This window comes from Microcebus murinus, chromosome 10 (assembly GCF_040939455.1).
Source record: "Microcebus murinus isolate Inina chromosome 10, M.murinus_Inina_mat1.0, whole genome shotgun sequence".
Classification (NCBI taxonomy): Eukaryota; Metazoa; Chordata; class Mammalia; order Primates; family Cheirogaleidae; genus Microcebus; species Microcebus murinus.
Window position 1 is genome coordinate 96,007,878 of NC_134113.1, and position 27,678 is coordinate 96,035,555.

At 51.7% G+C, this 27,678-nt stretch overlaps 1 protein-coding gene across 2 annotated transcripts in view; it reads right to left on the reverse strand.

Moving 5' to 3' along the window:
- Positions 1 to 25,926, reverse strand: part of NTF3 (neurotrophin 3) — a 61,479-nt gene extending 35,553 nt beyond the window's left edge. Inside the window, exon 1 of one of the 2 annotated variants that reach the window (XM_012783113.2) lies at positions 25,695 to 25,926. In XM_012783113.2, the coding sequence (XP_012638567.1) occupies positions 25,695 to 25,712 (18 nt within the window). In that variant the 5' untranslated portion in view covers positions 25,713 to 25,926. Of the gene's footprint in view, positions 1 to 24,625; positions 24,722 to 25,694 lie in introns of those variants that run through there. The other variant, XM_076006853.1, reaches the window with a different exon arrangement.
- Positions 25,927 to 27,678: the final 1,752 nt, after the last annotated feature.

Sequence of the window (27,678 nt, forward strand, 5' to 3'; positions counted from 1 at the left end):
TACAACGCTGGTCACAGAGAAGTGAGGACCCGTTTACCTGCCAGCAGCATTTCAGAGCTTAGTTAAAGGGCCTTCAAAGAGAGAATGAGCTCCTGTGGGAAAGGATTAAACCTCACTCAACTTTTCGCCCGGCTGTGTGGCCTGGAGTAAACATTTGCCAAACGGAAGGAGGGTTAGTCACCTGTTCTGAGGATTCTCCATGCCACCCTGAGGAAGGCTTGTCCTTAATCCTCGCTCGGATCTTTGCTCTCACGCCAGGTTTCCGCCGGGCAGACGCCCTTCGTTCTCACTCATTCATTCATCCAACAGCTACTCACTGACTCGGGCTGAGGGCGGGCTCTGCGTTAGGCGTGCAGGGAACGCGGCCGCGGGAAAGAGGAGCTGTCCCGCCCTCGGGAAGCCTAGAGTCTAGTGAGGTCGAAGGAGGGGTTACAGTAAGAAGCGCTGGGCGCTGGGAGATCACAGCACGCTGCGGAGCACGTGGCAGGAGCCCCAGCGTCAGCCAGAGGACGAGGGACAAGCTCCCAGAGGGAGCGCGCTGGGGCCAAACAGGGCGTCCTAGGCAGCGAGAACAAAGACCTCGGCGCTGCGGCCCACGGGGTGAGAAGGTGCACTGTGCAGCCTGGGAAACGGTGGCCACGAAACCCGGAGTGGCCGAACGTAAAGAATGAGGGAGAGGGAGGGAGACAGGGAAGGAGGGGGGAGAAAGAACAAGAACAGTCCGGACGCACGAGGCCCGCAGAGGCACCGGAGAGCCATTATAACATTTCGAGTGGAAGTGACGCCCTGACCTTTGCAAAGTGTGCAGAATGGCAAGAGATGAACAGAGTTTTGATCAGGGCAGCGGCAGTGGAGGTGAGGAGACCTGGGCAAACCGCAGAGACGGTTCAGAGGTGACGAGGACGTGGGGGCTGCATGATCACGGGGAGTGAGGGGTGAGGCGAGACGTGCTGAGGGCGACCCCACAGTCCCTGAATTGGCAGGTGGTCTCACTGATTAAGATGCGAAACAATGGAGATGATTCGCGGCAGGCAGGGCAGGTCTGGGGCACAGAAGGAGCCCTGTTGCGCTTGGAACAGAGAGTGTTCAGTACCTGGAGGACACCTGGTACCTGCCAGGCAGCCTCACACAGAGGCCAGAGCCCACTGGCTGTGGGGAAAGGAGAGCCCAGGACAGCAGTGGACAGAAAGGCAGCTAAGACAAGGGGGGCAGACAGCCTCGGAGGTATGACAACACCCAGGACAGTGTGGCATCGTATCAAGGAAAGGGAGAATTTCAAGAAAGAAGACATGACGGACAGGCCAAACAAGATGAAGCCAGAGGAGGGTCTTGGTGCATCTGTGGCAGAAGCCAGGTTGCGGGGGGTTTCAGCACCGAACGGGAAATGGGGAAAAGGCGTCTCTGTTGAAGAAGTCCGGCTGTGAAAAGCAGGAGAGTCAAGCTAGGAGCTGGAACGCAGGGACACAGGAACATCAGCGGCCACCAGTTCACAGGACTTGCTGCCAATGATAAGATGAGGTCAGACTTCACGCCTACCTTAAATCCTAAAATGCCATGAATTTGTAAAGTTCCTATTATTTTTGGAATTCAAAAGCCTTCATGTTGCCGCTTAGTTCTCATTCTACCCCTGCACAGCAAAAGGGGCGAGTTGGTTATGTTCTTCCTCGTGCAGGTGGGCAGACCCAGGCACAGAGTGCCGGCCGGGAGCCACGCGCAGGGGGCGGAGACGGGGAGGGCTCGGCTGCTCTGCACACCGCCAGGAGCAGCTCAGCAGTCATCAGGGACTGCAGTCAACTCAGGCCCCATCACTTGACCTGAGGGAGCTTGCTCTGTTTCCCTGTCTGTTCCAGGAAGCCTGGTAAAAGTCTTGGCAAAAATTGGAGCCCAGAAACTGGATCTGGTCCTCATCATCCCATCTGCACGGCGCGGCTGGCCGGGAGTCTCCACGGACCTGCCTACCGGGAGCCAGACGCTGCGCAGAGCTCCGACCCGGGTGACCGCTCCAAGGCGGAGTGGGGTGGGGTGGCCCCACAGCTCACAGCCAGGGATGCAAACACCATGCAGACCCCTCTGCCTCCTGCCCCGGAGCTTTCTGAAGAGCCGGTGTTAGCCCTGCCTGAGGCGGTTGGGTGCAGAGGGTCAGGGAAGCCGGGGAGGGTCAGGCAGCCTGGCGAGGTTCCAGCTGGGGCCAAAGCATACCCAGCTCCAGCGATTTCTAGGGTGAGAAGAGGAAGCTAAAGGATGCCACGAAATCACAAGAGCAGGCTACCGTCCGTTCAGTTTTCACTCACTACTCTACGTGATTCTCAAAAGGGCTGGTGCCGCCCTACTTACTAAAGGGCATTTGGAAATGTGTGGAGGTGTGTGTGTTTGTCACAGTGACCAGAGGGGGTGAGGGGATGATGGCAATGGTGTGTAAAGCTTGGGGTGCATCCTGCACCACTAAGAACTGTCCCATTCCAAATGACCGGGGTCCCTGCTAAGGAAAACTCAATTCCTGTGACGACCACTGGTAGCCCCCCACTGACTGCGGGATTCCCAGCACTCTTGGAGGACGAAGTCGCCAATAAGCAAACACTTGCCCCCTGCAGCGCACCACGCCCTGGCCACACAGCCCTGAGGTTTGTCTAGGCGGTGTGGGCAATCTTGACCCTGCCGGCTGGGGTCTGTCCTGCTTTTCCAGACTCTCTGGAGTGCCTGATGCTAAGCACTGGCCCTCCTCCCTGCTCATCCGTCACCATCCCTGTCCCTCACAAAGGGGCTCAGTCAAATGATGGACAGAGTCAGCATCTCTGGGTCAGGGCCTTGCTCCTGGGTCGCTGCTGAGTGCCCTGAGAAAGACAGTAACGTCTCTGAGCCACACCCATTCCCGCTTGCCCCGTCACCCATCTAAGCAGGGCACAAACCTTGGGCTCTCACCACCAACAGTGCACGTAGGCTGTGCTGGGGACACAGACAGGGCTTGGGGCTTCTCTGAACACAGGGGCTGCGCATGTTTGGTGCTTAGACCAGGTGGGTGGGTGGCTGTGGCCAAAACCCTCGTGCTCTGCCAGGGCGGCACTCCTAAAGCCTGGGAGGAAGCCAGGCCCAGGCACTCCTGCTCCCAGCCCTGACTTGCAGGCATCTTCCTCGCGCCTCCTGGCTAAGTTGCAGTCCCGACCCCAGGCAGTGGGCCGGGGGCCGTGGCTGTGTTCAAGAAGCCTGGCACAGCCTCCCAGAGCCGAGGACGACAGATGACAGATGTGTGCCATCAAAGAACGATAGGGACACAAAAAGGAGTGGCACGCTTACATATGGAGAGGACTAGGCATGGGAGGGGAGGAGGGGGCTGGGCAGGCACTGGCTGCGTGCTGGGTGACCCTGCGCAGGGCGGCCCGCTGGAAGATGTCTCCCCAGGAAGAGCGGCTGTGCTCTCTGCAGGGGGCCAGGCCAGAGCTCCCATTTGCTCCACACATTAAGCTCCAGTTGAGAATCTGTTCTGGCCAGGATGGGCCCTTAGAGAGCATGCATGTACCTCCCAGTCTTGCCAACAGAGAAAGCGAGGTCCAGAGAAGGTAAATGCCCAAGCCACGGTACACAGCCCGTGGCAGGACCGGGAAGAGAACCCATGCCTCCTGAGCTGCCTTCTGCACCTGCCGCCAGTCTGCTCCACTCACTGTGCCTTCCCCACCTCTTCACCATCCACCCTCTGCTTCTGAGACCCTCCATCACCCCTCCTCTATTTCTCACCAGCCGACCTCTGTGCTCTCACAGACCCCCGAGTGCAGAAAGGTGGAGGTGCGCATTACATGCTGGGAATGTAAAAGCTGAATCAACCCAAGGCGGGCAGGACACCTTCCTCCGCGGCTGCCTCTGTTGCTGCAGTGGACAGAGACCCCGCGAACAGGTCCTGCCCCGCAGGTCCTCACCTGCAGAGAGCGGGCTGCATGTTTCCACGCCGCTCGCCCAGCACTCTGCTGGTGGGTGGAGAAGTTACAGGTCCTCAACGTTTTTCCTTCCTGTTATGGGTTGAACTGTGCCCCCCAAAATGGCATGTTGAAGTCCTAACCCCCCAGTACTGGAGAATGTGACCTTATCTGGAAATAGGGTCTTTACAGAGGCAATAAAGTTAAAATGAGGCCATTAAAGGGGGCCCTAATCTAATATGACCGGTGTCCTCACAAAAAAGGGACACTGGTACACAGACATGTACAGAGGAAGACCACACGAGACACAGGGAGAATCCCATGGAAAGATGAAGACTGAGGGACAAGCTACAGCCGAGAAAGAGAGGCGAGCAGAGGGTGGGCAGAGGTGCGGGGTGGCTGCCTCCTTGGGTCTTCAGATGGAGCCAGCCCTGCCCGCAACCTTGATTTGGAACTTCTGGCTTCCAGAACTGTGAGAGAATAAAGTCCTGCTGTTTGAAGCCACGCCGTTTGTGGTAGTTTGTTACGGCAGCGCCAGGAAACTCATACAGTCCCTCACTCGTGGTGGTCTTCCTACGCCTCCGGCAGTACCCCGGCGCCCCCTCCGCTGTCCGCAAGACACGATGTATGGTTGGGATTCTGTTAACGGGCCACAGAGTACAAGCTAAATCACGTATACCGTGGATCAAAAGAGCTCCTGGAATGTGTCTAGGAAACTCAGACTACCCTGCACAGTTCCCCAACACCTTCCTCCCTCCTCCCCCAACCAAGGCCCTCGGCCAGTCTCAGCGGCTGGGCCAGGAGGCCTTCGCGGCAGATGGCGGTCTGTGGCCAGCTGGAGGAAGAGCCTGAGAAGCGGGGAGTGCGCAGGGGCACGGGGCTGGGCACATGGGAGGAGAAAATCCTCTAACTGCCCCAAACATCTGTTGGGAGAACAAACAGCTAAACATGGATCAAAGAGAGTTCTAAGTAACAGAGAACAGTTTTACAACACAGCACACGGATAAAGCCAACTGGAAAAGCTGCCGACCAGGCTCCAGTTCTTCCTTCGGGGAACAAACAAACTGACAGAGTCCAAGAGAGAAGTGTGCGCACGTGGGCAGATCTGGAAGCCAGAGAAAGCCCACGCTCTGTCGCACGGCAAGCTTCCTAGAGAAGGGAGAGAAGGACAGGGAACGCCAGAAGGGAAGGGAGAGCTGGCATCAGGAACCGAAGAAGAAGTCTTGTCAGTAGGTTACACACATCATAACGCTCCATACACCTGCAATAGGCTCTGGAAGTCAAATCAACATGAATATAGACATTAATAATATTCGGTGTTATTAATTTGCTCCTTTAAAAATTAATTTAAGAAACCACTGTTAATTAAATGTTTCACATGTGCCAGGCACTGTTCTAAGCATGCATTCAATCATTTAATCCTCACAAGGTGGTTACATCCCCGTTTTACAGATGAGAAAATTGGGGCTGACACATGTGTAATGCATCGTAGTCACCCGGCTAGTCAGTGGTGCAGTCAAGCCAGCCCAGCTCTTGCCCCAAGTTCTTTTCCTCTGCGCTGTGTAAGAGGTACGCTTAGACGAAAGTGGAGGGTAGGAAATGGAGAGAGAAAACAGGAGAACAATCCAAAAACTGAATCAAGAAAGCACATGTGCCCAGCAGACCAAGCTAATGGAGTAAGAGGAGGTGACAGTCCTTCTCCTAATCCTCGGTGCCCGCTGCCAGGGGTTCTCCCAGGTGTGCAGGAGCACGTGGGTTCTGTGGCTGCCCTGCGAGTCATCCTGCTGCCTGTGGTGGTCCCGCTCTGGCTCCCCACTCAGAACTATCAGAGCTTTCAAGAGTCCCCGCCTTTCTTTCTTTTTTTTTTTTTTTGAGACAGAGTCTCACTCTGTTGCCCAGGCTGGAGTGCCATGGCATCAGCCTAGCTCACAGCAACCTCAAACTCCTGGGCTCAAGTGATCCTCCTGCCTCAGCCTCCCAAGTAGCTGGGACTACAGGCATGTGCCTGGGTAATTTTTTTTGTTTGTTTGTTTCCATTTGTAATTGACTGGCTAATTTTTTTCTTTTTCTATTTTTTAGTAGAGATAGGATCTTGCTCTTTCTCCCATCTTTCTTTAAAATGCTAACATCTTTAAGCCCAGAAAGGCAACTTCTAGAAATCTATTCTGGGAGAATAACTGGATAGATGTATACAAACTTACGTGAAAGAATGAAAACTAGAGCACACAAACTGTGACCAAAATGCAAATGTGCCCCAGTACCAAGACAGGTACAGCGTGGTGCATGAGAACTGTGGGCAGTGAAAACAACCTCATACAAGAACACTCAAAGTTGTGGGAAATACAAATAATGCAATAGTAAGGGGAAAATGCCAGGTAAAAGTTGTTTATGTAGTATGATGAGCCTTTCATTAAAAAAAGGAAATACATATACGCAGACACCGAAAGAAAGACATGCAAACACACACACACACACACACACACACACACACACAGAAAGAACTTCAAAGGCTATTGATGGGATTTCTGGTTGCTGTTTTGCTCTTTATTCATTTTAACATTTTCCTAACTCTTTATGTTGGACACGTATTAGAAGACATATTTATTTCATAATCAGAAACAATGCTGTATGTTGTAACTACCGCGGGAAGGACCTGTAGCTTTGGCTGTCATCTTTCCTACCTCCTACTGAATGGGTGTAAGAAAGAGGGAACTTTAAGCAGCCCCAGTCAGTTCTACTGTAGTTCTTTGGCTTTAAGCTTAAACTAGAAAAAGCCAAAAATCTTGAAATAAAGAGGCAAATGTTTTGCGCTTCTGATTAGACCAAGAGAACTATACCTGCTGACTTAAGGACCACATTTAGGAGGCAGAGCAGGGTGAGGCCTCCAGGCAGAGGGGTATTTGTAGCTCACTGCAGCTGTGCTTCAAATCATAGCACAAAGGCAACAGGCACTGGAGAAGGGTAGAAGAGGAAAAGGGAAATTATTTCTAAATAGTCAAGACGGCAATGTGAGAGGGTGGTTAAGACAATCTGGACTGTGGAATGAGAGAAGAGTCATTCTAAGCTTGGTGCCAGCACTTTCTAGCCATTTAACCCTGGACAGGTTATTAGTTTCTTTAACAAATATTCACTGAGCAGCTACTACATGCACATTGCAGTTGCTGGAGACACAGCAGAGAGGCAAGGATACAAAAAAGCCCCGCCCTCACAGGATTTACATTGTAATGGGGAGAAGGGAGCATATATCAGAAAAACAAGTAAAGTAGAGTTTCTCAGATAAACCTAGATGCAATGTAGAAAAATCCGTGGAGGCCTCAGTTGCCTTGTCTGCAAAATGGGACAGGATAATAAGATTGCTATTTAACTGAGCATTGTGAAGATTCAGGAGATCTCACAGAGAGGGGCCTGAGCACAGCGCCCTGTTCAATAACTTTTAAACCATAACCATTATTTTGAGATTAAAAGGCCCAAGCCTATTTCTTGTTTGAGGGACAATACAGAAAAACTTATAAGAAATGGCTGTAACCATCCAGGAACTGCCAGGGCAAAGCGATGAGGAAAGATCGAGGTGACAACATTGTAGCAGGGTCTGAGTGTCCTACTGGATGAAACAAAGGGCAAAATTCTCTTCACTCTGGGTTTTATCCAACCCCACAAGAAGTTAGAGGAATCCCTGATCACACCTGTCATTTGATAAAGGTAACACAGCGGGGGTCCTCAAATTTTTTAAACAGGGGGCCAGTTCGCTGTCCCTTAGACCGTTGGAGGGCCGTTGGAGAGAGTGGCGCACATTCCACACATGCGCACTGTGGGCCCGGGACGAGTCGGCTGCTAAGCAGGACAGGCAGCAGAGGCAGAAACAGCCAGCGGGTCGGATAAATGTCCTTGGCGGGCTGCATGTGGCCTGCTATATCCACTCCAAGATGAAATTTAACAAAAGGATGGAGGTTGGGGTTCACCTGCTTCCACGCTGCTGCACCACAATCCCCTCTGCTGTCTCTCTAAGGGGGGCTAGATACCAAACTGTGCTCCTGTCGAGGCTCACAAAAAAGACCATGTATTGCTCCTCCAAGTCCACACATTCTGTGGCCATCTAAGATTCATGAGATCGGTTAAAGTTCTCCCAAAGCCTGGTGGAACCAAACTACAGACCCCAAAGCAGATTCCCACCCAGCCTTTATGGACAAACCCCCAGAATGTAAGGGTGTTTCTGATCCTTGCCCCAAAGATTGGGCCAACGACCAATGTTTCTCTAGGGGAAGAAGGGAAAAAAAAGACAACCCTCTCTAGGAAGAAGAAAAATCTTCCCAGAAGCCATATTTTATTAGTCTTGGATTGCAGCCTCCTGGAGCGGAAGCAATCATCAGAGGGTAGGAATGGGCACAGAGAGACACACGTGCATGTCTGTATGTGTACGCACCTGCAGAGGTGTGTGTAAGAATGTTTCACTGACTAAATGCAGGGCTTAAATCAAAATGGATCATCCTGGTGTTTCACAAGCCAGTAGCTTACTGCTGGCTGACCTCAGAGGAGCTAATGGTTTGTGTGCCCTCGACACCAAAGAGGACAGCTTGTTAGCACTTCTCCCCGGCCCTGCAAGGCCAAGATGGGCAGAGCCCTGTAAACTCGGGATCGGTGGTGTTGGGGCTTCCTCTGAAACCCTGCCTACACTCCAGGTAAGTCCTCTCTTTCCTGGCACTGAAATGGCAGCAAAACAGCAAAACGCATACCAAATGCTAAGTTCAGAGAAAGGCTTCAGGAAGACTGGCTCTCCCACACGACACCCTGCCAAGCAGGACCCCATGGATGGAGCACAGTGTCAAACCAGGAACAGATGAAAAGACCCCAAGACGAGTTTCTGAAGAGTTCAAAGAACACTCGTAGGGGGAAGTAATGCAAACCAAAACCAGAAAAAGCAGAGAAAACTCATGAGGGGGTGCAACAAGCCTTTCCCTCAAAACCACAATGCCCTGGCAGAGGTGGGGGCAGCTACCCTGAGACTTAGCTCCTCAGCACAAACTCTCTCCCTGCCAGGCCTACTCGCCAAGCTCCGAACACTCCATGCTCTCTCCCACCTCCGTGTCTCTGTCAGTGCCATTCTTACCCCTAGAAGTCTCTCGTCCAACCCAGGTGCTCCTCAATCACCCATCAGAAGTTTTCGGAAATCCTGCCCTCCATGTACAACATTCCATGGCCTAGCAGTTCACCCTGAGTGTCGCTGAGCTGGGGAAGTCTCATTTGCCTGCGTGTTCTATGAGGTCTTGGATGGGAGGAAGCATGCGTTTTTGTACCCTCACCAGTATGAGCACAAGACCTTACCATACCAAGAACTCGGAAGTTCGCTGCTGCATCAGTGACTTTTTTAGAAACAGAGTTTATGCCCATTAGGTCACTGGACAGAACTCGCTTTTCAAATGAGATAAATGAAGCATACTGAACATTCTGACTATTTTTCTCTCTCGTCTGCTCCTGGTAACGGCACACACAGTTCTCAGGAAGTGTAAAGCAAGTCGCTCTTGCTGGTGGCCTCAGGCATGTGATAGGAGCCACGGTCTTTCTCCCTCCCCGGCTTTGGCGCTGTTCTCCCGTCACTTCTTTCCGTCCCTCACGCTCTGCCACTCGTCCGTCAGTGCATCCTTCCAGCCCTGACTTCCGAAACGATGTAGCAGAAAATACATTAAAATGCGTAACTGCCTAGGATTGACAAGAAGAAAGGCAACTTCCATTGGCCAGAAACTCTGAGAAACACCTTCCCAAAAAAGGGGAACATTCAGAAAGGCATCGGCCATTTAAAAAGCTGAGGCCAAGCACAGAAGCCACAGCCAAGGCACGTGGGACAATTTGCCACAGAAGGTCAGCTGGCAGTAGGAGTAGGCACCACCGTCCCAGGACAGGGCACCACAAGAGGAAACAGCAAGCTCAGCTCGTCATCAGTAAAACTTCCACCCAAGGAGGCAGCTAAAAGAGCCAACAGAAAGGAACGTGAGTGTTTCAGAATCTCAAAGACCTAAAGTTCTGTATCCACAATTATCCGCAAAATGAGAAGGGGACTTTCATAAATGAAGTAAACAAGAAAGGCAGGAGCCACTGCAGCAGGGAAGCGCATCCATTAGACAGGCCACCAGAGGCTCCGTCACAGGAGGGAAGCTCTGCGAAACAGACAGGGACGGGAGCGTGAGCAGGCCCGGCAAGAACAGCTCTCCAGCCGACGGCTTCGCAGGAGTGGGGGGCAGCCCATGCTGACATAAACCACGACCCCCTGGACACCATTTGTACTGCCCAGCCCACACCCACACAAATGGCGGGACCCTGCGTGTCACATCCCAGATGATGTCATCAGAACGAGGCAGAGTAGCATGTTGTTATTCTCTCAAGCCACGGCCGTAACGTTTCTTCTCATTTCTTACGGTGCCACCTGAAGGCTCCTAGAGATACCGGGTGTCTCCGGAGCACCTAAGTACTGGGATGTCCTGTCAGGGAACATCACCCCAGCCGGGCCTGGAGAAGAGCCAGCTCCCAAACACAGCGATGTGCGATTCGCAAGAAGGTGTTTCAGCTTAAACCACCACATATATTTGTAATTTACAGCTGCCAAGCACTTCCCTATGCATGCTCTCATCTGAGCCCCCGCTAATGGCGTCAAGTAGGTAACGCTTACCATCCCACTTTACAAAAGAGGAAAGTGAGGTTTTGAGAGGCTGTGACTATGATTGACAGAAACACAGAATCTGGGTCCTCAGGCTTAACTGTTTCTTCTCTCTCTATTTCACTGTAATGACGTTTAGCTCTAAGGCAGACACGGCCTGGAGAACATATTTTTCTCTTAAATTCCTGTGCATGATCCTATAGGTGAATTATGGGAGGGCCACTCTTAACTCCTCTTACAGATATTGTACCTAATATTCCTCAATACTATAGGCAACTTCTTACTCAGTTCATGGTCCTTTATGAAGATGTTCTAGATTAGACTCTGGAAAACAAAATAAATTGCCTAGAGTCCATAAATAAATGCTTCTGGTCATATCTCTCCCCACTCCTTGAAAATTACCATCCTTTTTTTTTTTTTTTTAAGCCACTGCTGAAAGTAGCTGCCGTGTGTTTGGGGTAGGGGGCGGTGGTGGTGGTGGCAGGTACACATAGCCAAGAATGACCTCAGTTCCATCTACATGATACACACAGAGCTAGGCCTGTGTTTTTCTGTTCCCACTGCTCTTTGCAGGGCGTGTCTCTTGTTTGTGATGTGCAGTTCACCTAGTAGTCCCTGGTACAGAAGGAGCCTGTCCCCGCCTCCCTGTCCACCACAGCAGGTCATGGCTGCACACCACCTGGCCCGATCTCTCGGACCACCATCCAGTCCTCCCATCAGTCAGCGTGGGTCCTCCCACCACATCACAGTTCCTGAACTACACTTAGCAGTCCAGAGAATCTGAAGTCCAAAATTCTTACAGAAGCACGCACTTAGCTATGGGTGCTAGACATCCGGCTCCTGCAGGCTGGACAGCATACACGGTAATATCTTTTGCAAGAGTTGTAAATGAGAAACCCAGGGATTGCAATGATTCCATATGGTCCACTTTACCATTTTGGAATATATGGCTGGAAAGTTAACTTTTTCAGGTCTTTTTTTTTTTTTTTTTTAGCTTCCTTCCCTGAACCTCTACTCCCCAGTCCTCCTAGAAGCCCTGGTTTCCAAACAGGAAAATGGCAAGGAAGAGGACAACATTCTCAACACAGAGGCATGTTGGTTAAAGCACGTCCTCAGCATGGGCCTCTTTGAAAGACCAGCTCAAGACTGGCGTTTGGGGCCGGATCCCACACAACATGGACAGGGGACAGGTGTTTCCTTTCCCACGGAGCCACTAGTGCTAGAAATCAGCAGCTTGATCCACAGCTAGCCCTAGAGAAGAGCATCTGGCTGGTATGCAAATTCCCAGGGAGAATTTTCCAGTGTAGGAAATCTGATCATTGAGAGATCACAAACCATTTTGCATTTGATGGCATCACACAAACTGTGCACTCCAGCCCGGTATGATATCTGCCTGTGAGGGTTGTTGGGGAAACTAATGAGATGACACATAAAAGTGCCTGTACATCGTTAATGCCTCATGAATGCTGGTCTAGTCCCCTTTCTCTCCCCTGCTCCCCACCATTCAACCTCAATACCCCCTCTGGTAAATGAGAGATGGTAGACATTTCAGAATCTTCTGAGGACCTGTCCTTCTCGCCTCCAATTTCTGGGGCAAACACAAGATATGTAGGGAGTACGAGGACTCAGTACAAATTAGCTGAACATCTCTAACTAAGTGAGAAATTCTCATAAGTACACCGAGGGTGAGAGTGGACAGTTGTCATGGCAAAGCTGCTGAGAGGCAGAGATGGGGCAGGGAAGGTTAGCACTGTTTGCTGGCAGTCTTCAACCTTGGCTGTACTTTGAAATCACCAGGTGAGCTTTAAAAACTACAGATGCCTCTGTCTCAACCCTAGACATTCAAATGTAATTGGCCTGAATAAGTTCCTGAGCAACCACTGTCAGCCAAAGTTAAAAGATCTCAAAGTGGAAGGTCAGACTGCAATAGTGAGCGCATGGGAGCAAAGACCTGAGATGATGCCAGAGAGACCCTCCTTAGGGTCCCTTTGGTCTTACCAAGGAAAGTTCTTGTGTTCCCGCCTCTCTGCTGGATGGGATGTCAGGTGTCCGTCTAGGTTGCTGCCACACACCTTTCTTACTTATGCTAAGCAATGTGACCTTGTAAGAAATTCTCTATATAGATCCACTACTGGCAGAAGGAGGTTCTATGAAAATTGATCATTTTCAGGAGACTTTGAAACTCTAAACATTGATACACACTTTAATCTGTAGAAATCATCTATGGGTGGATCTGAAGCCCAGGAATCTGACACCCCTTCAAATGCCACAGGAAACCTCAGCGTCTGTCCCTATTCCACTGGGAGCCTATGAAAAGGTGTGCAACACAAGCACTCCCCTCCGGAGCAAGTCACAGCTACGGCTTCAAAATGTTCAGGGGTGTAACTCCAAAAGTCATCTTCTTTTTCGATCCTGAATGAAATCAAATTAGGATGGAAATGCATAGAAGAAGGAAAAAGGTTAGGAGAATCTCTCTACTACCAACCACCCTAAACTCTCAGCATGAAGAGTTACTGTTTAATCCCTGTTTGCACACACCCAGCGCCTCTCTAATCAACATATTGCCTGCTGTCTTCCCAGGCTAGGATAACCGTCCCTGGAGCTACCACTGGTCAAAGTGACTAGAGATCAAACCAGGTTTGCAACTCTCCCTCTGCATCTCATTCGTTTGTTCACTCATTCATTCATTCTTCCCCTGATCCAATTATCAGTCTTCTTTCTCTCATTGAACACTATTAAGAGCCACCTTCCACATTATAGCCAGAGCTACCTGTCTAAAAACAAAAGCCTGACTGTGCCCTCCGAGTCTTCCTTAACTCCCCTCTGCCCTGGGACCACGAGTCGGCTCCCAGCCGCCTGCGCACTGCTGTCTGCGCGCCACCTACCTGGACTTCCTTCATGCCGTTCCTTAGGTCCCTGCTTTTTCTCACCTCGGGGCGTCTTCCCATGTGGCTTCCTCTACCGGGAGCTCTCTGCTCCCCGTCTCCTTCTGCTTTCATCCCAAACTGCAGATCACATCACAAGCCATCAGGAAGTTTCCCATTTACTTCCTGGGCTTGTTTGGTTCCATGTCTATTGTTGGAAACTGATTATGTCCCTAAACATCGGTGGGTTTGGGGAGAATTTCCCTTTCTCTCTACGTAGTCCCTGCTCACCCTCTCCCTGTGGACAACAGTCCCGGACATCAGCACGCCACAGGAACACACATGACGGGCAACTGGAATCCTTCTCCAACCCCCTAACATTTTGTGCCCTTGGTCTAAAAGCTGACCTTCCCTCATGGCTCCATCCCTGACTGGGCCTCTGTGGGGCCGTCCCCCGAGGAACTCAGGGGACTTGCTGTAGACAGTAACTTTATACAGCTGCCCCAAAAGGAGATGTAAACACTGAAGGGGAGACTGGGAAGATGTGTTTCTGATTCATACAAGAGCCAAACAGTAAAAGGGAAATGTCAGAGGATTACAGTGACGAGCTGAGGTCTCTCAACCAGTAACCCAACCCGAATGCAACTTGATTTCCTAGACTCGCTAATAGACCACAGTCTGAAGTATCACTCTCTCATGTTCTCTCTCTCTCTCTCTCACACACACACACACACACACACACACACACACACACACACGTGCACACGCGGAAAGACATGAACATGCAATAAACACACTGAATATTTACTTGGTGATAATTTAAATGCTTAAAAAAAGGGAGAATAAGTTATGGAAAACGACCACAACCTCTGCCCCATTTTAATCCACAGCCATCAAAAAGTCTCAGATACTTTAAAAAACCCACAAAAATAATAGTAGAATGAATTTTAGTGTGAAGAAATCAGACTTGAGCTATGATCAATGCTAACATACTAATGCAATTTCTTTTGGGGGAGCTATCTTTGATTCAAGCATCATGCAGATATATTTTTGGAAGGAAAGTCTAGGAAAGCTCTGGGGAGAAGTAGCACGCAGAGGCTGCATGGAACGTCCCCCCCACCCTCGTGTACTTGCACACCACCTGAAATTCCCCTGGAGGAAATTCTTCCTCTCCCACTATGTGCGGGGTTGTCATCTGAGGGCGCCACACCCAAGTGCCCTCCATGCACAGGATCCAAGAGGCTCTGCTGTTCCTTGACAGGCTGGAAACCACGAAACCACCTCCCACTGCGTGCACGGCTGGTACCTGGTCAGGACCAGGGCAGGGAGGGCCCCGAGACCACATAAAGACCAATAATCTCACTTGGGCATTAGGAGCCTGAGGCTCTGGGTCACAGGCCAAGATCCATCGACAGAAGCAGGACTAGAACTCAAGCTCTGCAGGACCCCACACCCCCAGTTCACACCTGTCCCATGAAATCACTCAGCTCTCAGGGGTCTCTTCTTAAGCACTAGGCTTGCTAAGAGTAGACCTGGTCAAGCTGCCCACAGTTGTCTTTCTAATACTGCAGCCTACAAGGACTCCTCCTTCCTCCAAACTCCCAGAGCTGCTGCAGTCCCTGCCACCCATCTGTCTCCTCCCAAATACACGCTGCCACATTCTACTGCCTGTTTCACTGCAAGTCCAGCCTTTACTTCCAACTAGATTGCAAGGCTGCTGAAGGTAAGCCCTTGTCTTTTACCTCTTGGTATTCCACATGATATCAGAACAGTGGTTAAGACGATTCACTAGTGGCAGGGTGGTCCTCTTAAAATAACGCTTTTGGTAAGCAGATGAGAAAACCATCAACAGATGCATTATATTTTTTTAAGGCTCTCTTCGAAATTCTAAAGAAATTACTAAATAAGGACCCGATGTCTATTTCTTCTGGTGTCTGGACCCATTAAAAGCAGGATGTGAAAAAAAAAAAAAAATGCCAAGGAGCTCCCTGAGCAGGATGGACTCAGACGACAGAAGTGGACAGTAGATGGCAGTCTGTCCCTGTGTCAGAAGTGGTCACAGACACGCACACTGTGCCGCTGAGCAGGAGGGAGAAGCGGAGCTAAAGGGTCTGTGGTGGACTCCTCCCCTGCCTGTACCGGCTGCAGCCACAGCAGGGGCACTTCTGAAAGGTGCCCGTGAGCATGCACACCTACTCATCCGCCAAGCGCCAACACCCGTACAACCTCCCCCCCAGCCTGCTCCTGAACCAAGAGGATTCTCTGTCATCATCCAGATGAAAAACAACACCTGAAGTGGGAACCCCGCATCCATCTTCCCTGTTCACCTTTTCCTCCCTGGAGCACAGGGACTGTAACCTGTCTGCCTCCCTCAGCAGGTTCCAGACCCCGTGGCCAGGGCCATGTAATTCACGTCTACATTCTCTTCCATGTCTAGCACAGGGGCACCAACAGGACGCTTACTGAATAATCTTTACACATGTGTTTTGAGCTACTGTCTCTCTAGACGAGTGTCTAAAGAAGGGCTGCCCTATTCCATGTGCAATGACACCCAATTTCCCATGACCAAGAGCCCAAATGTGCAGATGAACCAAATTTGCAGGTGAAGACATGGGGATGAGAGAGCAAGAACAGCCTTTCCTGGTGGGTAGGCGGTGACCTGGTGGGCATTAGTGACCTCAGCCTCGGGACAGGCCAAACGGGAGACACAGAGACACGGCTCTGGACCCTCGGCCAGGTCTCAGACTCCACCTCTCTGGGCGCGGTTCCTGGCACTGTCCTATGGCTGCTGCACGATCTGAACTCACCTACGACCACCATGCATTCATTCGCCCAACATGTTTCTGTGGCAGGCACCATTCAAGGTGTGGCGGACACAGAGGTGAAAACAACAGACCATTTTCTTCATGAGGCTCATATTCTAGGCAGAAGATAGGAATGCAACTTAAACAGGCTGCCAAGTGGTGTAGCACAGGGAGGCTGGGAAGGAAACTCCAGGCCCTCTAGGGTTCCAGGGAGGCTTCCAAAATGCAGGGAGGCTTCTCGGAGGAGGCAATGGTTAAGCTAAAATATGATTTTAATATCACTGGTGATGGTGGGGCAGTGAGCATTTGAAACACAATATGCACACAGAATATATCCTCCAATGTCATCTCCAACTCAAGCATAGACATACATTTCTGCCACTCATATCATTTCACAATTGGAACATTTCCCTCTACATTGAAGCCATTTGAGGGTATGTCCTTCTCCCTCCCTCGCTCCCTCCATCCATTCTTCCAGATTTTTATGCTATCCCCCAATTCTCACAATTTAATGACAAGGTGGGAAAAACTTTATAGATCATCTAAGCCAGTAGCCCTTAACTCTCCTATTTATTTAACAGATGAGGGAAGTGAGACCTGGTGTGGTTCAGGGACTTCCCAAAATTGCAGTTAGTCTCTGGAGGAGTTAGAGGCGGAGTTTGGTCTCCCTGCTCATAGTTTGAGAGCTCTCTGATTTAGCTTACTGAATTCAGCTACCCACAGACAATTTCATCCCACATAAACCTCTCCTTATACTCCTAACTTCCAATCCAAGAACTGCCACAAATCTGGCAAGCTTGCTTCTTCAGCGCTTTATAAACATGCACTCATCCATATGTTCAATGACTTATCTGGCATCACATAACTTAATTTCCTCCTCCACCCCCCCCACATTTCTCTACGTAAGTCCTCCGGGCCAGAGGGGACACCTGGAAATCCCAAGCATGGGCCACAGTGAGGCTGGGAGCAGCTGAATCATGGAATATCTGAACTGTCCCTCTGTTAGGGTATTTCTGACCTGTAATGCAGCAGTCCTCAACCTTTTTGGTTCCAGGTACCGGTTTCATGGAAGACAATTTTTCCAAGGATGGGTGGAAAATTTTCCAAGGATGGGGCAGAGCTCTGTAGCTTAGTCCCTAACAGGCCAGGGACCAGTACCAGCCCACAGCCCCGGGGTTGGGAGCATAGCTCTAATGAGTCCAACCCCCTCCTTTTCCAGGACAGGAAAGACAGGCTAATGGAGGGAAAGTGATTTGCTCAAAGTCACACAGCTAGTCTGGGTCCTTTGCAGGAAGAACGTGGCAAGCGGTTCAAGGTGGCCAGCTGGGTATCAGGGGCTGTTCCCCACTATGGGACACACCTGTTGGGAGATCGGGTGATTGTTAGAGCTGCATCTTCCCTTGAACCCAGTGGAAGTACCTTATGAAGCATCAGGAGCAGGTCTACTAGGCACAGGATGGAATGAATCCCAGACTGAGAACTTGAAACATAGTCCCTGAGGGATAATATGGAGCCAGAGGCGGAGGATATTTTTAAATGCTGAGGACTTAGACCTAGAAACAGGGAAAGAAGGTCGTAAATAGCAAGAACCTGGCTATCCCTAAAAAAAAGAGGCTATAGCCTCTATATGAAGGAAAAAAGTATCACCACCACACATAAAAAGTTGTTTTAAACAAGTAAACACATGTTTTTGACCTCCGACAAACAGGCATTAGGTTAGTGTACTACATTTATTTGCATATTGGAAATGCCTTTAAGCAAGAGAACCAAGTCATCTCTCCTTAATTGCCTTAAAAATGTTTATGTGGGAAACCAGTGGAGGGAGAAAGAACAAGAGCCTTGAGTCACAGCCTTCAAAGCGGGGAACATTTGTCCTGAGAACCCCTGGGCTTTCTTACTCTGGCACTGCCCAGAGAATGGCGCGCAGAGGCAAGTGCTGGGGCTAGGGGCCTCTACAGCTGCTCTGCTCTGCAGCAAACACAGCCCCGGGACCCCAGTCCCAGCAGCAACCCCACCCCCAACCTCCCAGCAAGAAATAAACCTTAACCTTGGCCCCAGTCTGAGTGGTGCAAGTTCCCTAGCCTATCAAGGAAAGACATTTCCCAAATTCTGAAAAGACCTCATGTTCTCCATTCATACTCTCTTTTACTTCAATTTTGTGCAATTCCAGAACTCAGGAATGCTGAGACCTACCACCTCTCGTGGGCGTGTGGATCAAAACCAGATGTCCAGCTCCAATGTTATATAGAGTTTACAAGCAGGCAATTGTGGCTTAAATCAATACCTGCATTCTGTAAGGGCAGATTCCCTTGTCAACAGAATGGGATATAAAGGGGGAGGGAGAAGGAAGCTGAGACAGATCAGACACATGCTTGCCAGCAGGTGGCTAACAAACCTAAACATTTGTCTTACACATGAAAAGGACCCTTCCAGTGGAGCAGGTTACCCAGTGGGGTGACCAAATTTGCAAGACACTAAGGAACCAGCTCCCATGTGGATGACATCACAATACGCAGAAAAGAGAATCTGACTGGCAAATAAGTGATGGACCAGGGACGCCACAGGCCTCAGGCTGAAAAGTCAGAACATCAACACCCAGTGTGTGACCATGAGCACTTCCAGTAACCTCAACTAACCTTAACACCCCATATGTAAATGGGGTTATTTGGGGCACTGAGATAATGCCATGTAATATTTGTAATGCTGCCTGGCATCCAGTAAGAACTCAAATATTAACTATCATTATCATCATCTATCATCTTAAAAGAGGGAGCTTGTCTTAGGCACTGAAGATATTCAGGTGGAAGCTGAATGATTAGCACCAGGCCTACCAAAAAGCCAAACCCAACTCCTTTCAGCTCTGCACACCCTGTGCAGGCTAAGTCAAAGTCTACAGTGTTCTTGGCCAAAACGAAGCACTCTGGCAAATTCTTTGCATGCCTTTCTGCCTTTGACTCATCCATTCCCCAAAGATAAAAACAGGAGCTCATGACAGGTGTGCCAAAATACACTTCAAGTGAGGCATATTCGCACTGATTAGGTAGGAGGATGGGGCCACTATAGAATCCTAGGATAGCAGAACTGGAATGGGACTTTGAGGTCTTCTAATTCAAGCCCTTTATTTAGAGATGAGAAGATCAGGACCTGTGGAGAATGCCCAGGGTCACACACAACAGCTCATTAGCGACAGAGCTCAGTCACTGAGCCTGGTCCCCACCTCCAAGGCAGCAGGCCACCTGCCTGCCACCTCATGCTGCTTAAGGTTACCTTGGCCTGGGGTCTTTTGAGATTTGTAAATTATCATTCAGTCTCACAACTCTGGCCTTGAAAGTTTGAGAATCTTAATTCTTTCAAAAAATCCCTAACTTAACAAATCTGTAAAACATTTGGGGCTCAGCAACTGTCTGCTCTGGTGATGCTGCTAAAAAGTGAGCAATCACAACAGACCACACAAATTTCACTTCAAAATCTGCCTTTTCCAACCCAACCACAGTCAGAGCTTTGTCGTGTGAGGACACCCAGAGCCACAGCCAGCCCTCAGTGGTTCCCAATTAATACTGTTTGAGAAGGACAATGACACAGATGAGGACAGGAACATCAGATGCTTTCTGACACGTGGGGGTGCAGGCATATGCACCCTGTCATGCACAGTCCCTCGATATTTTAGATAAAATGAAAGGCTGAGCTATGAAAAACTATCAACAACAAAAAATACTTTAAAAGTTGTTGGGCCATCTATATGTGCTCTCACAGCTTCTAAAGTGAGTCCTCTAAAAGGCTTTGCCTAGTCTTGGGCTTGCTAGAAATCCACCCAGGCAAGGAGGAGACAGCATCTATACTGGCCTTGTACTTAAAAGCTCCCACACCCACAAACGCAAATGATTTGAAAGTAACTCCCCCCAATTTTTTCCTTGAGCTGGCCCACCTGCAAGAGGCAACCTGATGACAATCCAATCTGAGCCAGGTACTCAGATACCTGCCACCCATAACATAAGCTCTACCGACGCCCCTTGTCCACCCAGGGCAGTTCCTGTGCTCACGTGCCCCCAGCATGCACACACACACACATCCCATGGTCTCCTCTCACTGCACACATGCTTGTCCATGCACAAAGTACATCCACGGACCTTATCGGCAGCACCACCCGGGGCTTAGGCTTGTCTCCAGTAGAAGATTTGGTCCTTTTCCAACAAACTCAATTTTAAATAAAACTAAATCTAAAACCCTAGCAACGGTCATTAGTTCAACATCCCCAACTCCAGAAACTGCCTGCTTCATTAAAGAGTAAAACAGCAGCTGGTGAGGCTTGAAGCAGGGTGGTGGGTTTCAAAGATCTTCCGTGTCGGCTGGAATCCCCTCTCTCACTTCCAGCCAACACACAGATCTGCATTCCCTCCAGCGGGCTGGGAGTGCTGGAGAAGGTCTGGAGGAGCGTGCAGCAGAAGCCGCCTGCTCAATTAGGCGTCCTGAATGGAGGGGAAGGGGAGAGGCCTGACCATCTGATACATCTGGGAGTGGAACTGCAGAGATGGGAAATGTTATGTAATTAAACTCTGCCGGCCTGTCCCGCCTGGGGAATGTGAGCTCCATCAGCAGTGACCTCTTCCAATCAACTTAATTGGCCCAATCTCGCCAAGAAAAGCAACAGAATTGGTTTAGTGCCTCATGGAAATAGCTTAGCTCCTGACTATTTATGGCCACTGAACTCAAGGATGGGATCCTGACTCCGAGCCAGGAGTTGACAGCATGTGCTGACTTCTGGGAGGACTCAGAGGTTTCAGTGGGTTTCCTCGCCCCTCTGTGCCTCCATCTGCATCTCTGGAGAAAGTGGCCGTGCCCAAGTTGCTGCCCGAGCACACAGCAGCTCACAGACGGAAGCCAGCTCTCCTCTCCCCAGCAGGCTTCTGTCTGACAAGGGCTCACGGTCTCGAGAAACAGACCTAGACATATCCCTAACAGAGAATGGCTGGACTTTGCTCCTGTTTTATCCAAATGGTGGCTATGCCAAGAACGATTACTATTTTCCCTGTTCTCAAAAATCATATTTTTTTGGCTTTGTGGTCTGTAGAACAGATACTAAAAAATTAGAAAAATGTCCATCTCTGATAATTAATAACATTGATTCTCAGATTTCCTTTCTTCTGCATAGTTCAAAGACCTTACAGATTTCCATCACCTATAATCTAGGTGTGGCTACCTCCACCTTAAAAATGAGTAAACTGAGGGCAGCTACTGAAAGTCTCGTTTACACAGCAGGTGAGCAGTGAAGATACGGTGGGCATCCAGACAGTCACCAACTTGCACTGTAAAGAGTAGCAGGTCCAGTCTCATTGTCACAATGACCTATAGTCATGCTAGCACCTGTGTTCACTTAGATTTCATCTTGGTACAAAGAAACACACCAAGTTTTGATGGGGGAAAGAGAAGTAAACATTCCTCCTCATTGAGTCATTACAGACACTGCGATTTAACAGAGAAATGGAGAGGTAGAGAGACTAGAAAATTATCTCAAAGTCACACTTTCCAAAGTGACAGCACTGGGCTAGAATCAGGGCATCCCCAATCGGGAGCCTCCTACTTCCCCACGCTGCCCTCAGACTATCTGCCACCACACCTGCTGAGCAGGGGTCAAGCCCTATGTCAACTGTCTCTTGCATAGATGAATTTCCCCTAAAAAAATAAGGTAGAAACTTAAAATGGAATGGCTATAATTTGAATTTAAAAATATCCTGAGTCAAATAAAGTCCAAAGTCTCCCCAAATAATTGGCATTCCAGGATCAGACACTGACTAAATGAGGTTCTCTGCCACCTGGTCCAGGCAGGGGATCTGTGCTTCCCAAAGGCACACCCTGATCTGACCCGTTACCTAAGGGTGTGAACCCAATCAACGTCACCTTTTTCCCTCACTCCCCAAAGACCACGGCCCATCTTCTATCTACTCCCCTTTTCACTTCAGATACACGTCTGACGCCCAAGACCATTTTTACCCTTCCCCAGACACGCAGAATTCCTGCAAAAACACACTGCAGCCCCCACAAGAGCCACATACACGCCCTTCCTGTCCTCTCCCCTCGTTTTCCTCCAGTTAATTTACTCCAACCCTCAGTGCGCGCGTGTTCTCTCTCTCTCTCTCTCTCTCTCTCTCTAGCTTTACACTCACAGCCCAGAAAATATCAAAGCATTCCTGGCCCACATCTCTCCTGATCACCACTTCACTAGACCTAGTGAGTCTGGCTCCCGCGAGGACAGGGGCACAGCACTCTCGGAAACTCAGTCCTGGATGGATGGGGCCCTGCATTCCGACTTGGAGCTCAGCATCCTCCCTTCCCAGCCACACCCCCTACAAGGAACAGTGTCACCCTCCAGCTCCTTCCCTAACACACGGAAGTATACCGCAGCCCTATCCTTACGCCCTCTTTCTACAAAGCCACAGATATGTTCCAAGTCATCTTCCCTTTGGCCTCCAAGATCCATAAACATCTCCAGAAACTGAATTATGGACCTTGAAGAAACCTCAACAAGCATTGAGCTCTCTCCATTCCTGGCAAAACTGCAGCAGTCAGCTGAGCCCTGAGAAGGAATTTTTTCAGGGCAGTGTGCCATGCCCCAGTACCAAGCAATGGGCTGAGAATCCAATACATATTCCATTAATTTTAATTGATTATCAATATTAATTGGTGATAGTGAATTCCCCTATTAAATAAGAAACCCATTATACAACATTACACAACATGCATCCTTGCCGCTGAGCATGCAAAACAGATTCCTGCACTCACTCCAATCTTATGCACACGTCCCTTCCTATTCCCACCCAGGGCCAACACAGGACTTTTCCTCTTAAATGTACATCCTTCATTCTAAGCTTCTCCAGTTCCCTCCTCTCCAGGGAGGTAGCGAGGGGAAAAGGCAAACCCTGACCCAGAACCTTCTCTGCAAATGACCTTGTCTCTCCAGAAAGAGTGTCTGAGCTCACACTTTTCTGTCACCCAACTTGCCCCAATGCCATTGCAGCCACGTTTCCTAGCACACACGCATAAAGTTCACACTCAGCTCTCCTCAGATGATCTTTCCCTGCCCCACGCACACATCCCCTTGGTAATCCTCAGGCGCCCAACCTTCCACACGCATCCACCTTCCGCTCACACACACGGCCACCCCCCACACCACACCCACTCCGTGTGTCTGTGCAGGCATGCACAAGCCATCTGTCTTCAGCACACTGCACCTCTCCTCCTGCTCTGACACCCTTCGTAGGCACAGATTTCGCATTAGCTACACCTATGTTCCCACAAGCTCTCGCCTCCCGCTGTGCACACAGATGCCCATCCCACGGCCTCCCCGGAATCGCACGCCGCCCAGGCAGGCAAAGCAGGAGAGGTCGCCTGCTCTTCAGCCACCCCCTGCTCTCACACTCGGAGACTTGGGAAACGCCTCCCCTCCTGCCCTAGGTGCAAGGGTCACAGTCTCCCTCCACAGGAAAGCAAACCCCTTCACACTGAACCAAACCCTCTGAAGCCAGCCGCACGATGCAGTCAGTCCTCACCAACACACACCTCACGCCCTCTCCAGGGCCAGCGCCCGAGACTCCCTCCTTCCCTTCAACCCGTTCGCTGGAGCCTGCTTTCTCGTCCTCTCCCAACCCAGCGCCATACCCAAGCCTGCGTGTCGGAGCCTAAGACAGAGGCGGTAGCGTTTTATCCTCTGAATTCTACCGCTCAACTTTCTTTGTGCCACATTCAGGAAGGAACCGAGGGCGGGAGCGGGGAGGCTGAGCACGCCGCAGAATTTCTGAGCGCTGTGAAAACAGAATCCGCGGGAAAGTCCCCTCTCTGCTACAACTTTCTCCCACCCTGACATTTAGACCGGAGCGCTGGGATGTTTTCCTCGTTCGCCGTTTCCGCGGGGTGGGAGAGGGTATCCCTTTATTAAAATAGGGCGTCGCGCAGCACATTCTGTAATCGGCTGGGTTAGAAACATCCGACTCCAGCAGAAACACCTACCCGTCCGACGCTCCCCTCCCCCGCCAGCCCCCGCCCCCACCGCCCCCCACATAAACAAGTCCGCAGGCGCACAGTGTCCCCGGCTCTCCCGCTCCGTCCGAGCCTCCGCTCCGGCTCTGAACCTGCCGCCGCCGCCAGAGGTCGAGGCCAGGAGGTCTGTTCTGTTTCCCCACCTGGAATCCCACCGGAGCCGGGATTCCAGAAAGAGGGGTCCTCGGTAGTCCGCAGCCTCCGCACGGCTGGGCGCAGGGGCCTCGGCGCGGCGCATCCGAGGCGCGCACGGAGAACACAGCAGCCCAACTCTCGCCGGGGAGAAGCGCCCGCCCGCCGCGCCGCGGGAGCGACGGAGTCCTCCTCCCCCACCTCCCCCCGCAGCCCCCGGCCACCCGCCCCTCCTTTCCCGACCTTCCACTCCCAAGCGTCCCAAATTTCATCGGGAGCATCCACCACTGAGTGGAGCTTTGGGGCAATGGCGCAGTTCGGTCCGTCGTGGGTCCTTTCAACTCTGACCGACTCCGCGGGTCCCCGGTGGCCTAGCCTTCCAACACCCCCGCTCAGGCTCCTAGAACCGCCGCAGAAAACCCGCGAGGAAATCCCCAGGGACGGCCCGGCCCGGTGCCCGCCGCTCTCTGGCGCAGTCTCAGATGTATGGGCCTCGCGCGGGGTGCAACATCTGTGCAAAGAGCTAGGGTGGGGTAGACACCGGGTGAGCCCTGGCCAAGACAACCCTGGGTCATTTCTGACAAAGCTTTTGGGGGACTCCAACGCAGGTATATGGCGCGGGGCTGAGAGTCCCAACTCCCCAAACTGGGAAGCGACCGTCCAGGTCCTGAGCTCCGCGTCCCCTCCCCCAGCACACGCCCTGGCTGGGCTAGTGCTGGGGCGAGGGGGGAACCAGGCGCGGTGGCTGCCAGGGTACGGGACGCTAGCCTGGAGCTGCGGTGGCACCCTCGCCTCTTCCCCGTCCCGGGTCTGTCCGCTGCCCCCTTTTGTTACAGGATGCGCGCGGGGAGACTTCTCCGAGGAGCAGACGGGTGGGACGGGGATGAGGGGGGTGATTCTGTTGAGTCCCTTTGCTGCCCTTCCGTTGTCCCCATTTCCCTAGCCTTCGCCCCCCACTTCGCCCTGCACCCCCAATCCAGGTCCCTTAAAACCTGATCACTTTTCCAGATTGAGGGCGGTTTTCTTGGGCAGCGGAGGGATGATGATGAGGAGGTGGGGAGGGATGTCCGCGCGCGCGCGCGTGTGTGTGTGCATGTGTGTAGGGGGTTGGCTGAGGTTGCGCCTCGGCCTGGGCAGATCCCAGTGCAAACTTTGGGAAAGGCAGGAGCCCGGGAAAGTGAGTGCGTTGTGATGGGGGTGGGGTGGAGTGCGGTGTTGGGCCCCCACCGCGCTGGTCCACTGAAAAATCCCCCCCACGTGGCCCCCCCAGCCCCGGACCTGCCCACCCAACGTGCCCAATGTCTCCCCTTACCGTGGCAGAAGTAACCATGGCATCCGTGTGACTGTTTCCAGGGACGTCGACATGAAGAGAAAGGTGGACGCGAGCTCGGTCATTCAAAGTCTCCCCCACCCCGCTGCAGCCACTACCCAGCAGGGGAAAAACGAGAGGAAGAAAGGAAGAAAAAGGAAGAAAGTAGTTGCGCGGGGCTGTGTCGCGGGCGGTGCGCGGAGCTGTTCGGTAGGGAGCGGAGCCTTCCACTCTGAGTCCCGTGAACATAATCTGCGCGGTTATAACCAGCCAACCCGGCCAGATGGCTCCGCGCTCAGCGCCTTAACCCCTTCGGCGCCGCGCCGCCCGCCCCCGCGCCGCGCGGGCCCGCGCCCCAGCCCGCAGACGCAGACTGCGCTCTGGGGGCCACTGTGGGGACGGGGTCATTTTTTCCTGGCCTCTCAAAAAAAAAAAAAAGAAAGAAAGAAAAGAAAAACTTCCAAATCAGTAGTATTCTTCAGTAACCCCCCCCTTGGTTTCCCTTTTAGAGATCCAGGAAAAAACCAACTATTCAATGTATCATAACCTTTTACATGTTAATTAATGTCTTCAGCCTTTCTTATTTGTTCTTCTTGAAATTTTTCTTTTTGCTCTTCTTTTTTCTTTAAGATTTTCTTTACAAAGCGGAAAGGCCTTTCTTTCCCCAGTCCTCAGGCGGATCGGGTCTGGAGCATAAACTCCTCCTCCAAACCTTAGACCCTTTCAGCTCCAGATCTCTCCCCACCCCCTACCAAGCCCACCGCCACTCCTCCCCCCACCCCACACCGCGCACACACCCAGGGACAATTGCTCCCCGGCGAGCTCGCCGCTGGCGCGGGCGGGCCGGCACCCAGGCGCAGTGCCGGCGGTCTGGGGAGGTCGCAGCACAGAGGTATGGGGGCGGGGGGCAGGGGGACCAAGGGAGGGGCGGCTGCGCGCGTGTGCTTGGCGGGGAGAGGGGAATGGAGCAGAGCCTCCAAGCCACCCAGCTTCCAACTTCTCCCAAGCCCCTTCCTTCCAAACTAGGGTCGGGCCCTGCGACCGAGCACCCCACCGGGCTGCACGCAGGGACAGCCCGGGAAGCAGAAAAGCCAAGCCACAAGCCACCTCTTCAGGGCGCCTCGAAAGTAGAGAGGCTCACGTCCCCAGCGGTGCATTCATTCGAGGAAAGGATCGGGGAGCGGGCAAAATATCGTATTTGTAGATAATTTTAGCTGCCCCTGAGACCTCATTTGCTCCGAGCTCGTTCTCTCTAAATTTACCTTGTTAAGGCATTCTGCTTTCGACCATTTGACATAGAGAAACGTGGGGAAAAAATATCACTTAGGGCTCAAGGAGCCTAGGGACGGAGTTTTGAGCCCTTGCCCCTCTCCTGCGCTCCTCCCCGACCCGGCTCCTCCCCGACCCGGCGCGCGGTGGCCTCGTCCCCAAGCCCCTCGCTTCCCCGCCGTCTCTGCCACTCCTGAGCTCCTCACGCGGGACCTTTCGACTCGCGTGCCGTTGGGGAAGGGGAGTGATATCCCGTTTCCGCCCTGCCTTGTGGTTCAAGGTGTCTAATAAGCACCCCACGCTATGTTTCAGATAGGGTTCAGGTTCAAAAAATCCAAATGCCTTGTAATTGTTGGAGAATTCGGTCAAGCACTAAGAAGCACTAGGACAGTTCACGCCGAAACGGACGCAGAGAGCTCTGGGGCGGGGCGGCGCGGGCCGGGGCTGCGAACCAGATAGGTTGTACCTGCCTCATCATTATCCTGGCTGATGGGGGTTGCCACATCGAAACGGCCAGCAGCGCCCACGAGGCCCAGGGGCGTCGCCTCCCACGGTCCCTCGGAAGGATAGGGTCCTCCTTCAGTGGCTCCCTTCGTGCCAAATATCGACGTCCTTCTCCCGGCCAGACTAGGCTGCCGAGTTTTCCCCTCTGCCCGGCCACACAGCACCAGGAAGGTTTGGATTGGGCGTGCTCTGTAGGGTTCTGGTTTTCTCTCTC